Below are 17,225 nucleotides of genomic sequence, written 5' to 3' on the forward strand. Positions count from 1 at the left end.
TACTACAGTCACACTGACGTTATTGCTCTTTTTTTTTTAGCGAGGTGGAGGGGAGAGAGAAAGAGTGCATGAGTAGGTGTGAGCAGGTGGGGGAGGGGCAGAGGGAGAGAGAGAATCTTAAGCAGGCTTCATGCTCAGCATGGAACCCAGTGAAGGGCTTGATCTCACAACCTTGAGATTATGACCTGAGCTGAAATCAAGAGTCAGACACTTAACCAACTAAGTCACCCAGGCGCCCCATGTTCTTGTTCTTCCTTGAACATTCTCACCTCAGGGCCTTTGTACATTCTGTTATTTCTTTTTCCTTTGCACTGCATGCTTTTTCCCAGTTAGCTGCATGACTTGTTCTCTCCTTTCTTGGGTGTCACCATCTCTCAGGTGACAGTACTTTCTTGAGTACTTTACTTATGGTTACCAGTTCCATCCCCTACACATCATACTGCCTTCCCCGATTTAAATTTTATCTATAGTTCTTACCATCATCCAACATGCTAACATACTATATACTTTGTTTTGTTTATATATCTCCCTGTGTTAGAATGTAAGTTCCATGAAGGCAAATATTTTTGTCTGTTTTATTATTAATAGTCAATGCTCAAATATTTGAGTTATTGAATTAAATTTACATAACATTTTTATGAAATATCCTTTGTGATTATAAGTTTGGTTACTTTTCTTTTTATATAAATAACAATATTGTAACACTGAATGCTTTATTTCCTAATTTTAAAAAACTTGTTTTAAAACATGGGAATTTGTTATAATTAGAAGAAAATAAATCTTTTGTAGTGATAATCAATTTTAGTTGTATGAGTTATTACAGATTCTTACAAATATATCTTTATGAACATCAAATCCTTAAAGTGGTTTTGTTGGCACAACACTGTATTTACCTACTGCACACAGGGATTTAGGCTGCCTAAAAGGGATCAGTACTCATCAGGCTGGGTCTAGATGTCCATTCAGTTTATGCTGGCAGCATTGGAAGGATCAGATGAGTTAATATAAAGTCCAGGGGGTCAGAGAGAATCAGCCAGAGACCATAGGGAGTTCTGGTATGAGGACAGAAGCAGTTGGTGTTGCGCCCTCATTTAGACTGCCAGCTTGGGGTACACAGTGCTAGAGCTGCTGGTGTTGATCATAACTCCAGAGAAGATAGCCAAATCTGTTTTTATTACTTATCAGTCGACAAAATCCTCAGCCATTAGGATGTTATGTTTTTAGGTTGGCTTTGTTAAGTAGTTTTCCTCATCAGTGGAGCATTATAAAATTATAAAGTCTCTCTAAAAGGAGGAGGGAGTTTGGAAATATTTCTATATGCATTTGATTTTGACCTTTCTCTCAGAAGGTGTGTGGAAACCCTAGACCACTTAACACATCAACTTATTGATGTGAGAAAGCAGCCATCAGGAGCTGTTAAAGGTGCTAGGTCCTTGGTTGACAGAGGGAGTTGAGTGGAGGATACAAGTGTTATTTTTCTAGGAAGATATCTATTTATCTCTTCAAAGAGGTTGATATATAAACAATTACAAAAGTTAAAATATTGGAACATAAGACATATGAATTTACCAGGGTTTTAGGCACTGCAAAGAACTGTTACTTGAAGGTTCATTGGTAAGGGATGACTTGTATTTTTCCATCAAATAGTTCCATGTGTCATAATGACTTGTAGTATTATTAGCTTTCTATTGCAGATCCCAGAGATTTTTTAATATAACTTATAAATTGGTACAGAGGAGGTCTCATGTTCCAGTCTGCCATGGAAGGGAACAGACAGAATTAAGACTAGGGTATGGACACCTGGCATTGGGGGAAGGCTGTCTGTGCTAAATTGATCAATTGAAATTAGTTGTTTGTTTGTTTTTAAGTCCCTGAAGGGTACTTTAGAGTATTCACAGAAATTGGCCAACCCAAGGAATTTCTGTCCTGACAGTGTAGCTTGATTGTCCCATACCATTACAGACTAGTCATACATTCTGTTTCATACTAGTCAATCTGTGCTTTCTTGGGGAAGATGGGAAGTGCCCCTGGAAAACCCTTATTTCACCATTTATGGCACATTCTTCTTATTTTGGCATACAGTTTCCAATTTAAAATGCTTTAATGTTGCTTGTTTTGCAATTGAGAGAAAGGAAATGTTGATCTTGTATGTATGTGGCAGAGAAGTCAAGGAAATCAATAGATGTTTGACAACAGTATATTGAAAGATTGCTACGGAAATGCAGAAACCAAAAGACAGTATTATATTTGCAGTTTTTATGTTCTGCCATGCAGTTTCTCTCTGTACTTAGATGAGTGTGTTGACTTCTTTGGATATAGTTTTATAAACTCTTAGGTTCTTTAAATTTCTAAACAGATAATTTTTTAGTTTTAAGTCAGTGTGATCTGTATCAGGATATAATTCTCCCTCTTTGCAAAAATGATGGTGCTATTCATAGGGAGTATATAGATTGGTAAACTGATTTTAACTGTTATTTAGTGGTTACTTCAAAGATTAAAATATGTATTCTTTTCTGAAGGGGGGAAATCGGAGGGGTGGATGAACCATGAGAGACGATGGACTCTGAAAAACAAACTGAGGGTTCTAGAGGGGAGGGGGCTGGGAGGATGGGTTAGCCTGGTGATGGGTATTGAGGAGGGCACGTTCTGCATGGAGCACTGGGTATTATGCACAAACAATGAATCATGGAACACTACATCTAAAACTAATGATGTAATGTATGGGGATTAACATAACAATAAAAAATTTTTAAAAAAATAAAATATGTATTCTTTTCTCAAAATCTAATGTTACTTGGCTACTGGAAGTCCTAGCCACAGCAGTCAGACAAGAAAAAGAAAGAAAAGGTGTCCATATTGGTAAGAAAGAAATTAAAATGTCACTATTTGCAGATACATGATACTATAAATAGAAAATGTATAAAGACTATCAAAGGGTGCCTGGGTGGCTCAGTCAATTAAGTGTCTAACCCTTGATTTTGGCTCAGGTCATGATCTCAGGATCATCAAATTGATTCTCACATTGGGCTCTGAGCTTGGCATGGAGCCTGCTTAAAGTTCTCTCTCCCTCTCCCTCTGCTTCTCTCCCCTCCCCATACTTGCTCTCTCTTTCTCTCAAAAAGAGAGTATCAGATAACTATTAGAAATAATAAATGATTGAGCGCCTGGCTGGCTCAGTTGGTTAAGCGACTGCCTTCGGCTCAGGTCATGATCCTGGAGTCCCGGGATCGAGTCCCACATCGGGCTCCCTGCTCAGTGGGGAGTCTGCTTCTCCCTCTGACCCTCCCCCCTCTCATGCTCTCTCTCTCTCTCATTCTCTCTCAAATAAATAAATAAAATCTTAAAAAAAAAAAATAATAAATAATTTCAGTAAAGTTGTAAGATACAAAATTAATTCACAGAAATGGGTTGTGTTTCTATACACTAATAATGAAGTAGCAGAAAGAGAAATTAAGAATTCCATTTATAATTGCACCAAAAAGAATAAAATAGCTAGGTATAAACTTAACCAAAGAGATAAAAGACCTGTACTCTGAAAACCATAAAACGTTGATGAAAGAAATAGAAGACAACACAAGCAAATGGAAAGATATTCTATGCTCATGGATTGGAAGAATTAAAATGTTGTTAAAATGTCCATCCTACCCAAAGCAATCTACAGATTCATTGCAGTCTCTTTCAAAATACTAATAACATTTTGACAGAACTAGGACAGATAATACTGAAATTGGTATGGAACCACAAAACACCTCAAGTAGCCAAAGCAATCTTGAGAAAGAACACCAAAGCTGGAGGTATCATAATTCCGGATTTTAAGATAGGCTACAAAGCTGCAGTGATCAAAATAGTATGGTATGGACTGATTGAATTCCATGGGCATGGGAGCCTCTCCAGGGAGAGAGTGTGAGAGATGGACATGGACAAATGGATTCATTTAGAGCTGTGGAACAGGATGCCCTCTGATGTGAAGAACTTGTCCTGGACAACTGCCAGTTGATTTAAGGCAAAATCAAAGGCCTCACAGATGAATTTGAAGAACTGGAGTTCTTAAGTACAGTCAGTGTAGGCCTCACCTCTGTCACGAACTTACCAAAGTTAAACTTTCGAAGCTTGAACTAAGTGATCACAGAATCTCGGGGGGCTGGAAGTATTAGCAGAAAAGTGTCCAAACCTCATGCATATAAATTTAAGTGGCAACAAAATTAAAGTCCTCAGCACAATAGAGCCACGGAAAAAGAAAACCTCAAGAGCTCAGACCTTTTCAGTTGTGAGGTAACCAACTGAAGCTCCTCTTGCAGCTCACATATCTTGGTGGCTACAACCAAATGACAGGGAGGCCCCTGACTCAGATGTTGAGGGCTATGTGGAGGACCTGGGTGACAATGAGGAGGACGAGGATAAGGAAGAATTATGATGAAGATGCTCAGGTAGTGGAAGATGAGGAGGATGAAGAGGAGGAGGAAGGAGAAGAGGAGGATGAAGAGGGTTATAATGACTGGGAAGTAGATAATGAGGAAAATGAAGAAGATGTTGGTGAAGAAGAAAGGGGTCAGAAGTGAAAATGAGAACCTGAAGATGAAGGAGAAGACGATGACTAAGTGGAATAACCTATTTTGAAAAATTCCTATTGTGATTTGACTATTTGTACCCCTAACTACCCCCCCAATCCCATCCCCCAAAACTTACTGTTTTCTGATTGTAATGTTGCTGTGAGAATGAGAGGGGAAAAGTATACTGTGGGTTGTGGGGGGAGGGAGGGCAGGAGGGAGTAGAATAAAATGCTGTTTTTATTGCAAGAAAAAAAAAAAAAAGACAGATGAAAGGAACCAAATAGAGAGCCCAGGAATAAACCCATAATTATATGGTCAATCTATGACAGAGGTTGCAAAAATATGCAATGGGAAAAAGTCTGATTAATGATGCTGGGAAGACTGGACCTCTACATGCAGAAGAATGAAACTGGGCTACTTTTTTACACCATGCACAAAAATAAACTCAAAAAGGATTAAAGACCTATATGTGAGACCTGAAACCATAAAACTCCTGGAAGAAAACATAGGCACTAATTTATTGACATTGGCCTTAGTAATGTTTTCCTACATATGTCTCCTCAGGCAAGGGAAACAAAGTAAAAATGAACTATTGGGACTATATCAAAATAAAAAGCTTTTGTACACCAAAGGGAACCATCAACAAAATGAAAAGACAACCTGCTGCATGGAAGAAGATATTTGCAAATGATATATCCATCAAGGGGTTAATATCCAAAATGTATAAAGAACTTACACAACTCAACACCAAAAAAATCCCCAATCGGATCAAAATATGGGCAGAGGACCTGAATAGACATTTTTCCAAAGAAGACGACATACAGATGGTCAACAAACACATGAAAAGATGCTCAACATCATTAATCATCAGGGAAATGCAAGTAAAAACCATCAGAAGATATTACCTTATACCTGTCAGAATGGCTAGAATCAAAAAGACAAGAAATAACAAGTGTTGGTGAGAATGTGGAGAAAAAAGGAACCCTCTTGCACTGTTGATGGGAATGTAAATTGGTGTAGCCACTGTAAAAACCAAAATGGAGATTCCTCAAAAAACTAAAAATAGAAATACCATGTGACCCAGTAATTCCACTACTGGGTATTGGAATAGGTATTGGAATTGGTATAGGAAAAGATATCTGCACTCCTATGTTGATTGCAGCATTGTTTACAATAGCTAAGATACAGAAGCAACCCAAGCATCTATTGATAGATGAATGGATAAAGAAGATGTGATATACATTATTCAGCCATAAGAAAGAATGAGATCTTGCCTTTTGTGGTCACATGGATGGACCTAGAGGGTATTATGCTAAGTGAATTAAGTCAGATGGAGAAAGACAAATACCATATGATTTCACTTACATGTGTGGAATCTAAAAGACGAATAAATAAAAAGTAGAAACAGACCCATAAATGGTTCTGGTGGTAGGGGGATGGTCAAAATGGGTGAAGAGGAGTGGGAGATACTTGCTCCTAGTTATGGAATGAGTAAGTCATGGGGTTTAAAGGTACAGCATAGGGAATATACTCAATGGTATTGTAGTAGCATTGTATGCTGACAAATGGTAGCTATACTTGTGAGTATAGCATAAAGTATACAGTTGTTGAATTACTATGTTGTATACCTGAAACTAATGTAACATTGCACATAAACTACTTCATTTAAAAAGAAATTTAGTATTACTTTGTAATTTTTACCTTATTCCGTGCCAGTGCAACACCCAAAACAATTTTGCCACTCCCCAACTTATTGTTGTATATTTTAATTCTCTATTTTTATTGACTCTACAGTTTACCACTGAAAATTGAAATAACACAAAATATTTCTTTCCTGTTGTTATTTAAATTTTTACAAAGCAGGAAAAAAAATCTAGTTACATACTCTGCCCTAATTGTTATTTATTATTCAAATCACTCAGTGTAAAGCCACCAAGCTCTTTTATATACTTTTTTCCACAAGTTCTTTAGCTTCAATTTTTTACTTTATGTTGGATTCATCTTTTGAGTTTACCTTCCTGAAATAACACACCAAACCATAAGACAGAGTGTTTCTTGAGGCCAAATGAAAAAATAGACCTAAAGTTGTTTTTTTTTTTTTTAAAGATTTTATTTATTCATTTGAGACAAAGAGATACAGAGAGAGAGAGAGAGAGAGCATGAGCAGGGAGAGAGGCAGAGGGAGAGGGAGAAGCAGGCTCCCCGCTGAGCCAGGAGCCTTATGTGGGGCTCAATCCCAGGACCCTGGGACCACGACCTGGGCCGAAGGCAGACACCCAACCATCTGAGCCACCCAGGTGCTCCTAGACCTAAAATTTTTTAAAGTCAGTAAGACATTCAGAATATATAACTGCTTTATAAGTACTGAAATCTAAGTAGGGAGGAAAGAGAGATACGGGAAGGAAAAGGGCAATTCATGTGGCACAGGCTATTAAAAGATTGTTACTGGTGGGAGATTCTGTGTTGTGTGAATGGTCTTGGTTCTTGGATGCCCCACGAAAGATTTATATGGGAATCTGAACTCCAATAAAACAGCCAGAGGAAAGTAGCAAGCACAAAGCAGTTTATTAAGGACAGTACACTCTCAAGATGGGAGAGTAGGCAGGCCCAGAGATGGCGACTGCACTGGAGTTAGGGATGTCTTTTCTTTTTATGTTTGCATAGGTTATGGGTCATAGCTACAGTGGTCTCTGAGGTTGTTTCCAGTCATCTAAGAGACTCCTACTGGTAGGGAGGGGGGTTTTCGGCCTTACAAGGTTCTTGCCAGAACTGTCTTGGCCATCTTCCCCCACGGGAAGGGAGGAGTCGAAACCACAGTGTAAATGTAATGAAGATGTAGGTTATTGTAGGGCACAGGCTGGAAAGAAGAACGCATACTCTGCACCTGCTGTTCTTGATCTGATAGCCCTGGGAGGTGGGAAACTATGTAACCACTGTTCACCACCATCCTTGCCTCCAGCTCTTATTTAGCTAACTGCCTACTCTATCAAAATCAGCTATCTAGTCATCTTTCACTCAATTATTTCAAGATTCATTCATATTGCTGGATGTATCAATAGGTAATACTTTTTTTATTACTGATAAGTATTCCATTGTATGGATATACCACAGTGTATTTACCTGTTAGTGTACTTTTTGAGTTGTTTCCAGTTTTTGGCTATTCCAAATAAAACTTACTAACATTTGTGTTCAACTCTTCCTGTGAACATGTTTTTATTTCTCTTCACTAGATACCTAAGGCTATAATTGCTGAATGTATGATAAGTATATATTTAACTTTTTAAGAAACTGCCTGTGACTTACCTTCATTTTTTCAGTGTTCTTCAAGGAGCTTAAGTTCTTAAATTTGATGAAGTTCAACCTATCAATTTTTTTTAATAGATCATGCCTTTGGTTTGTATCTAAAAAAATGGTACCTAGCCCAAGGTCGCAGTATCCAATTGTCCTACCACCATTTGTTAAAGAGTATCCTTCTCTACCAGATTCCTTTGTATTTTTGGTGAAAATCAATGTTTGTATGTGTGGGTCTACTTCTGGACTCTCTGTTCTATTTCATTGATATATGTATCTGTCTTTATGGAAGTACCACACTGTTTTGATTACTGTTAATCTTGTAATCAGGCACTTGTAAGTCTTTTATATTTTTCTTTGTCAATGTTGTGTTGGCTATTTTAGGTCTTTTACATTTCTGTGTGAATTTTCGAATTAGCTTGTTGATTTCTACAAAAAAAGTCTGCTGGGATTTTATTGAGTACATAGATCCAATCAGGGAGAATGGCGTTTTAACAATATTGAATGTTGTGATCCATGAACATGATATTTCTATTTGTTTAGGTCTTTAATTTCTCTCAGCAATGTTTTTTTGTTTTGTTGTTATTGTTGTTGTTGTTTTTTAAGCCCTACACAGGGCTTGAACTCAGGACCCTGAGATCAAGACCTGGGCTGAGATCAAGAGTCAGATGCTTAACAGACTGAGCCACCCAGGTGCCCCCTCTTAGCAGTGTTTTGTAATTTGGGGTACACTGGTCTTTCACATGCTTTATCAGATTTATCTCTATTCAGTATTTTAATGGTATTGTAAATGCTTGTACTTTCTTTTTAATTTCTTTTTTTAAAGTTATTTTCAAATATTTATTTATTTGAGAGAGAGAGGGAGATCGAGAGAGCACAAGCAGGGGGAGTGGCAGAGGGAGAAGCAGGCTCCCCGCTGAGCAGGGAGCCCAATGCCGGGCTCGATCCCAGGACCCTGGGATCATGACCTGAGCCGAAGGCAGACGCTTAACGACTGAGCCACCCAGGCGCCCCTAAAGATTTTATTTTTAAGTAATCTCTATACCCAGTGTGGGGCTCAAAGTCAAGACCCCTAGATCAAGAGTCATATGCTCTTCCAACTGAGCCAGCCAGATGCTCCAATTTTCTGTTTAATTTCTTACTGTTCATTGCTAGTATATACAGAGAAATTGATTTCTGTTGTGGTAAATTATACATAATATAAACTTTACCATTTAAAAATATACACTTCAGTGACATTAAGTACATTCATGTTATTGTGCATCTTTCCTCACCATCCATCTACAGAACTTTTTTCGTCTTCCCAAACTGAAACACCATCCTCATTAAACAGTAACTCTTCATTCTTTGCTACCTGCAACTCTTGGCAACCACCATTCTACTTTCTGTCTTGTTACTTGACTACTGTAGATATGTTATATAAGTGGAATCCTACAATATTTGTCCTTTTGTGACTGACTTATTTCATTTTAGCAAAATGTCTTCAAGATTTACCCATGTTGTAGCGTGTGTTGGAATTTCCTTTTTAAAGCCAGATAACATTCTTTTGTGTATATGTACCACATTTTGTTTATCCATTAATCCATCAGTAGACACTTGGATTGTTTTCACCCTTGACTATTGTGAATAATACTGCTGTGAACATGGGTATACAAATGGCTATTCAAGTCCCTGCTTTCAGTTCTTTTGGGTTTATATCCAGAAGGGGAATTTGTTGGTCATATGGTAATTTTATGTTTAATTTTTTGAGGAACTGCAATATATTCTCTGGAGTTGCTGTACCATTTTACATTTCCACTAGCAATGCACTAAAGTTTCAGTTTCTCCACATCCTTACCCACACTTGTTATTTCCTTTCTTTTTTTTTTTTTAAAGATTTTATTTATTTATTTGACAGAGAGAGAGAGTGGCAGGCAGAGGGAGAGTGAGAAGCAGGCTCCCCACTGAGCAGGGAGCCCGACGTGGGGCTCGATCCCAGGACCCTGGGATCATGACCTGAGCCAAAGGCACACTTAACCGACTGAGCCATTCAGGAGCCCCGTTATTTTCGATTTTGTTGTGTTTTCAATAGTAACCATCCTAATGGGTGTGAAGAGGTATCATTCTGGTTTCTATTTGCATCTTCCTAATGGTCAGTGATGTTGAGCATTCTTTTCAGGTGCTTATTGGTCATTTGTGTATGTTTTTTAGAGAAATGTCTATTCAAGTCCTTTCCTTGTTTTTTAATTGGATTTTGTTGTTGGTCTTTATTCTGGATACTGACTCCTTATATATATTATTTGAAAATATTTTCTCTCATACTGTGGGCTGTCATTTTACTCTGCTGATAGTGTCCTTTGATGCACAAATGTTTTAAATCTGGATGAAGTCCAATTTATCTATTTTTTTTCTCTTGCTTGTGCTTTTTGTGTCCTATCCAAGAAATGATTGCCAAATGCAGTGTCATGAAGCTTTTGTCCTGTGTTTCTTCTAAGAGTTTTAAAGTTTTATTTCATATATTTAGATCTTTGATCCATTTTAAGTTAATTTTTTTGTATATGGTGTTAGATAAAGGTCCAACTTAATTCTTTTGCATGTAGATATCTGGTTTCTCCAACAACAAAGCCTGTTATTTTCTAATTGAGTGGTCTTGGTACTCTTGATGAAAATAATGTGATCATATATCCACAGGATTATTTTTGGGCTCTCTGTTCTACTCCATTAGTATATACATCTGTCTTTATGCCAGTATCACACTGTTTTGATTACTGTAGTTTTGTAGTAAACTTTGAAATCGGGAAGTGTGAGAGCTTTAACTTTTTTCCTTTTCAAGATTGTTTTGGTTGTGTGGGGTCCCTTGAGATTCCATATGAAGTTTAGGACCGATTTTTCTGTTTCTGCAAAAAATGTCATTGGGATTTTGATAGGGGTCGCACTGAATCTGTAGATCACTTTGGGTAGTATTGACCTCTTAACAATATTAAGTCTTCCAGTCTGTGAACACAGAATGTTTTTCCATTCGTCTGTGTCTTCTTTGCTTTCCTTCAGCCGCCTTTTGTAATTTTCAGTGTATAAGTCTTTTGACTTCTTGGTTTATTTCTATTTTATTCTTTTTGATGCTATTGTAAATGAAATTTTTTTTTTTTTTTTAAGATTTATTTATTTATTTTGAGAGAGAGAGAGTGGGGGTGGGTAGGGGCAGAGGGAGAGAGAGAATCTCAAGCAGACTTCCCGCTGAGTGTGGAGCCCAACATGGGGCTCGATCTCACAACCCTGAGATCATGACCTGAGCTGAAATCAAGAGTTGAAAGCTTAACTGACTGAGCCACCCAGGCGTCTCTGGAATTGTTTTCTTAATTTCCCTTTTGGATTGTTCATTGTTAGTGTATAGAAATGCAATTGATTTTTCTGTGTTGACTTCATATCCTGCTACTTTGCTGAATTCATTTATTAGTCCTAACAGGTTTTTTTTTTTTTTTTTTGTAGACACTTTAGATTTTCTGCATATAAGATCATATCATCTGCAAATATAATTTTACTTCTTTCCAAAATGGATGCCTTTTATTTCTCTTTCTTGGCTGATTACTCTGACTAGGACTTCCAGTACTATGTGGAATACAAGTAGCAAATGCAGGCATTTTTACCTTGTTTCTGATCTTAGAGGAAAAGCTTTCAGTCTTTCACTATTGAGTATGAGGTTCACTGTGGGTTTTTCCTAAATGGCTTTTATTATGTTTAGATTGTTTCCTTTTATTCCTAGTTTGTTGAGTGTTTTTATCATGAAAGGTATTGGATTTTGTCAAATGCTTTTTCTGTATCAGTTGAGATGATCATATGTTTTTTTCCTCCATTCTGTTAGTGTGTATGACATTTGATTTTTCATATGTTTTTTTAAAAGATTTTATTTATTAATTTGAGAGAGAGGGAAAGAGAGAATGAGCAGGGGGAGAGGCAGAGGGAGAGGGAGAAGCAAACTCCCTGCTGACCCGGGAGCCCGATGTGGGGCTCAATCCCAGGACCTGGAGATCATGACCTGAGCCCAAAGGCAAACACTTAACCATCTGAGCCACGCAGGCACCCCTGATTTTTCGTATGTTCAGTCATTCTTGCATTCCAGGAATAAATCTCACTTGGTCCTGGTGTACAGTCCTTTTAATATGCTGCTGAATTTGGTTTGCTAGTATTTTGTTGGGGATTATCTGCATTAGTGTTTTTAAGGGATATTGGTTTGTGGTTCTCTTGTCTTGTGTTGTCTGGCTTGGTATCAGGGTAATGTTGGCTTCATAGAATAACTTAGGAGAAATACAGTTGATTCTTGTATATTGCTCTTACACCTACAACCTTGCAAAACTGAATTATTAGTTCTAGTTTTATGGCTACTGTATAGATACAGGTGGAACAGGGACCCACATCACTTGGCTATACAGCAAATACCTGGCTTCCAGGTTGGGGCTGAGGCAGAGGATCACTGGTTACGGGGAGTTGTTATGGTATCAGAAGCTGAGTCCCCTTTTCCCTTTGAGGTTATCTAAGTCTCAGAAAACATGACACTATGGGCAGGTGAACATGTGCTTAGACAAGGCATTCTCTTCTGAAAATGGTATGTCTTAGTTATATACAGATTAGATGGGGATGGGATTTCTCATTGAACTTAATAAAAAGTGTATTAATAACAACAATGGTGGTGCTATTGATAATGAGCTTTCAAGGGACATTGAAGGATTGAAGCTCGGGAATAAAGGGAAACCAGGCCAGTGATATTTCATTGAAGACAAGGAAAAGAGTATCCAAGATTTATATTCCTTTGTATAAATCTTGGGGTATATATTATTTCTTAATAATAAATCCTGATTAGGGAGTTACTCTGAGTTTACTGTCTTCCATATTGCATAATTGCCTAAGGTGATCAAACCATCTGAAATCCTGAATCATCCTTAAGAATCTGAATTTTCAATACTGTTTCTTTTTTTTATATTATATTTCTTTTTTTATTATTATGTTCAATTAGCCAGCATATAGTATATCATTAGTTTTTGATGTAGTGTTCAGTGATTCATTAGTTGTGTATAACACCCAGTGCTCACCACATGTGCCCTCCTTAATACCCATCATCGTGTTACCCCATCCCCCCACCCCCCTCCCCTCTGAAACCCTCAGTTTGTTTCTAAATCCTCTTTCTTTTTAACATCCTTAATATTGGTCCCTTCCTGATTATTATTTTCATCTAAACCTATACATGAAATTATATCAGTTTTATGGAGTTCCTTTACTTATTACAAAAACTTGAATGCATGTGATTAATTATAAACTATATTTTTCCTGTTTTACTTGTTATATTTTTTGTGTTTATGACTTATTAATGTTTTTGGAGCTTGCACCCATTTAAAAACAGTTCTTGAAGTTCTTGAATGAAGCATCTCAGTAGAAACTGAAGATGGCTTTGTGGACAATATTGTTAGGACACCATGTCCTAAATGTACGTATCATAATTATGTTTTTTGAAAAATTTCTTACAGGCAAAATGTCAGCATTATAAGGAAAAACGAATGGAGCAACAAGAGACTATTGCTTCTTTGCAAAAGGATATCTATAGATTAACAAAGGAGGAGGAAGAGCGCATTGTCACTCAAAACAGAGTGTTTGCTTATCTCTGCAAAAGAGTTCCTCATACCATCTTGGATAGACAGTAATGTTTCCTATATAAACTGATACGTAGCTAGATTCACTATCATTTTTTAAACAGATTTTATGCTTGGGAATGGTTATATCTCTTATAAACTGGAGGAGTCTTCCTCTCACTCTTCTCTGCTGCCCCCCCACCCCCTCCCCCCAAGGAAGAAACTAGTCATTTGGCCTGGAGAAGTTCATGCTAGATTTTGCTTCCTTACTGGGTCATTTAATTTATTCCTTTGTCTCCTCTATTTCTCTAAACTGGAAGTTAGAGCTAAATTCAGATACAAATATTTTTTGGCAAAATACTTCATAGGTGGTAATGTATGCTTCTAACTGTAACATATCAGGAGGCACATATTGTCTAGTTGACTTACTCTTAAGGATGCTAAGATTGTGCAGGGGGTTAAATAGTAATCTGCTCCTTCCACTATAAAATTCCCCATCATTCCCTCATCTAATGGTTTACCCAATTGATGATTTTGCAAGATGGTGAGTTTTCAATTCTCTTGTCGTCCCCCCCCACCCCTGAATTCTTCCATTAAAAAAAGCTTTTCCTATTGACTAGGGGCTGTTTGGTTGCACTATGTGGTTTGTTACAGGGAAGGTAGAATTAATGCTCAGTTCTTTCATTTTAATTCCCACTCTTTAGAGTAAGGAGTTGATGCCCTTACGATTTCCAGTGATAAGCAATACGATTTTTTGTTTGTTTGTGGCTATCCTCTCTTTTTTCAAATGTTACTATTAACTCCTGGATTTTAATGATCATATTATTCTGTCTTTGGCCAGTGGGAACTTCTTCATGTTGGTATTATACACTTTTGACCCAACCTCATTAATCTTTGTTGGATTTCTTACTTTTAGGCAGAAGGCATATTTTATACATTTTTTTTTTTTTCCCCAGAGCTCTTTTGGGGATGAATTCAGATATTTGTTAAAGCTAACACTAAACATTTAGAATTAACTAAATTAAATTTAAGATTAATTAATTAGATATTTCTTTTAGTCAGGAATGGTTTTTAGAGACCACAGTTTGGTGTTGGGGTTGCTTGTCATGCTTATAATGTTTATTATGTTGTCATTGGTTTAGGACTTTTTAGAAGAGTACAAGGAATTATGTATATTTCTGGGAAAAAACAAATCATTAATTTTTTTCCAGCTGAAGTTAACATTACAGGATTTTTATTTAAACTCTGATTCTATTGTAACTTTCCTTTTATACTAGAAATCCTTATTCCTAAGAACAACATTATATAAATATTTATTTGCTTTATTATATAACATATAAAAATAGCTTCAAAATAATACCATAATTACTGCTAACAATAAGTCTACTTTATGAAATTTAAATTTCTTTGCAATTATCTTTGACATTAATAATATATTATAGGATACAAATACAGTGTTCTAAAATATCTTGAAATATTTCTTTGTATGTTTGTGTCACCAAATTAATATACAGTTAGATATGTTTCAATTTGTTTTCAATGTTTAGGGATTGCTTTTTTATTTTCCATTTGCTTTTGAATATGTAAGACATTGATACAATTCCAAAGTCAAAACTAATTATTTATATTCAGAAAAGTTGTGTTTTCATTTCTGTCCCCTTGACCCCATTCCTTACCTTCCCCTCTAGGTAATTTTAAATGTTTTGTGTTATCTTTAGCAAATACAAGCAGTATGGATATTATATTCATATTTCCCCTTTTTGTATAAAAGGTAGCACCATGTTTTTTTCACTTAATAGTATAAACTAATTACATTCTAACTAGTCTTAAGTATTTACATAGTAGGACTGGGGATCTTTACTAACTAGGTATTTCTATTTTACTATAAAAATAAATGAGGTCTCATATAAATTAAAAACAAGTTAAGACTATAGATTTTGATAATTATTTAAGAAAGAATACACACATATAATTTTCATCCTTTTGAAGGAAGAACAAGGACAAAAATTTAAAAATTACAATTAAAATACCATAAAAATAGAGATAGGTGTGAGTAAATTTTGAAAAGGGAGAAGCAGAGAAAGAAAAATAAGAGTAAGGAAGAACAAAAAGAAGGAAAGAGAGACAATTACAGTGGGAGAAATAGGGGAGTAAGAGACATGGAGGAAGGGGAATGAAAACAAGTACAAAAACCAGCCAATTTGAGTGAGTCAGACAGTGAGTAAAAGAGAAGCATTGAGATAACTTATCATGTACCATATGAAGTCAAGCTAATTCAGTTGTGAATTTATCTGATGACCTAGAGATTCTCTATTCGATTTGATTTTTAATAAAGCTAATTTTCAGTTTGAGACACAGAACTTAAAAATTGTGAATTAACCTTATTAGAAATACATGAGTTGTAACTACTACAACTATTGTTAAAAGTTAGAAAGGCAAAAAAAAAGTTACAAAGGCATTGGGAAAAACAATATAGAACATACACAGATGAGTAAAACTATGTTTCATGCCATTTATGGATCTGATAGTCTAACTGGGTAGATAGACACATACTGAGGTAAGTAAAATACAAGGCAGATAGTGGTATGTGCTACAGTGATGGGGCAAATAGGATACTAAGTGGGCATGACAGGAGAGATTCGTTTCCTTTGAGGAATATGGTAATGACCAGAAAGGCTTCATGAAGGAGATAACTTACAAACTAGATTATTAGGAACTATAGAATTTTAGTAGGCAGAGGTAAGGGAAAGGTTTTTTTTGTTTTGTTTTGTTTTAAGATTTTATTTATTTATTTAACAAAGAGAGAGATAGCGAGAGCAGGAACACAAGCAGGGGGAGTGGGAGAGGGAGAAGCAGGCTTCCTGCTGAGCAGGGGGCCCGATGCGGGGCTCCATCCCAGGACCCTGGGATCATGACCTGAGCCGAAGGCAGACGCTTAATGACTGAGCCACCCAGGTGCCCCAAGACCCCAAGATTTCTGATCAAAGAGATTAAACCCAGAGATAGAAAGACAAGTTAATAATCTCTTGTAATAGCCAAGGTTGGAGATTGCAAAGGCCTGAATTAGGGCCAAAAGAAAGGAGAGCTATTGATAAGATAGGAATTGTCAAGACTAACTGGCTGTAGATACTGAAAGAAGGACAGGAGTCAAAGATAGCCAGATTTCAAGCTGCGTTTGGGGAAGAGGGATGGAAAATGATGAATTCATTTATGGACATGTGCTTAGGCACCTTTTGTCAGCCGTGTAGAGATATCAGGCCTGTAGTTAGAAGGGTCAAACTCCAGAGAACTTCCATATTTCAGATAAAGGAAGAAAGTAGGCAGAAGAGGAGTTACATTTGGATGTCAGAATAACTAAGGAACAAAAGTATTTCAGGAAGGAGAGGTGATAAGAAGTGTTACATGCTTCCTCATCAGTGTTTGCCTTCTCACTGTCTTACTCAGAATTCTCAGTTTGACACACAATTAAGTCCTCCCTAAAAATTTATTTAATTTATTCGGTAACAATCAGAATGAATGAAGTTTGCTGTGAAGGAAAAGATAGAGATGAAATGGTAGTGTAAGGGGGGTAGTCGGGGGTGAGAGGGTTTTTGAAGGATATAAAGGAAATTAAAGCATTTTTACAGGATAATATGAAAGCTGGTATGTGTTGAGATGGAGAAAGATTGAGAGAAAGAATAATCCAGAAAGTTGAAATATTAAAAGCACAATTGGTTGAATTAGCTCTGAAAAAAAGAGGAAGTTTCCCAAGATGGGGAAATAATATAAATTCTTGCTTTAAGAAGAA

The 17,225-nt window shown here is 36.6% G+C and overlaps 1 protein-coding gene and 1 pseudogene across 6 annotated transcripts in view; both read left to right on the top strand.

The window, feature by feature from the left end:
• CEP70 (centrosomal protein 70) overlaps positions 1–17,225 on the top strand; it is a 104,079-nt gene that overhangs the window by 50,007 nt on the left and 36,847 nt on the right. For all 6 annotated transcript variants that reach the window (XM_036092152.2, XM_036092151.2, XM_036092153.2 and 3 more), the window contains one exon: positions 13,337–13,506. In XM_036092152.2, the coding sequence (XP_035948045.1) occupies positions 13,337–13,506 (170 nt within the window). The remainder of the gene's footprint in view (positions 1–13,336; positions 13,507–17,225) is intronic.
• On the top strand, positions 2,904–5,357 carry LOC118535677 (putative acidic leucine-rich nuclear phosphoprotein 32 family member C; annotated as a pseudogene).

The sequence above is a fragment of the Halichoerus grypus genome, chromosome 1 (genome assembly GCF_964656455.1).
Source record: "Halichoerus grypus chromosome 1, mHalGry1.hap1.1, whole genome shotgun sequence".
NCBI classification, from domain to species: domain Eukaryota; kingdom Metazoa; phylum Chordata; class Mammalia; order Carnivora; family Phocidae; genus Halichoerus; species Halichoerus grypus.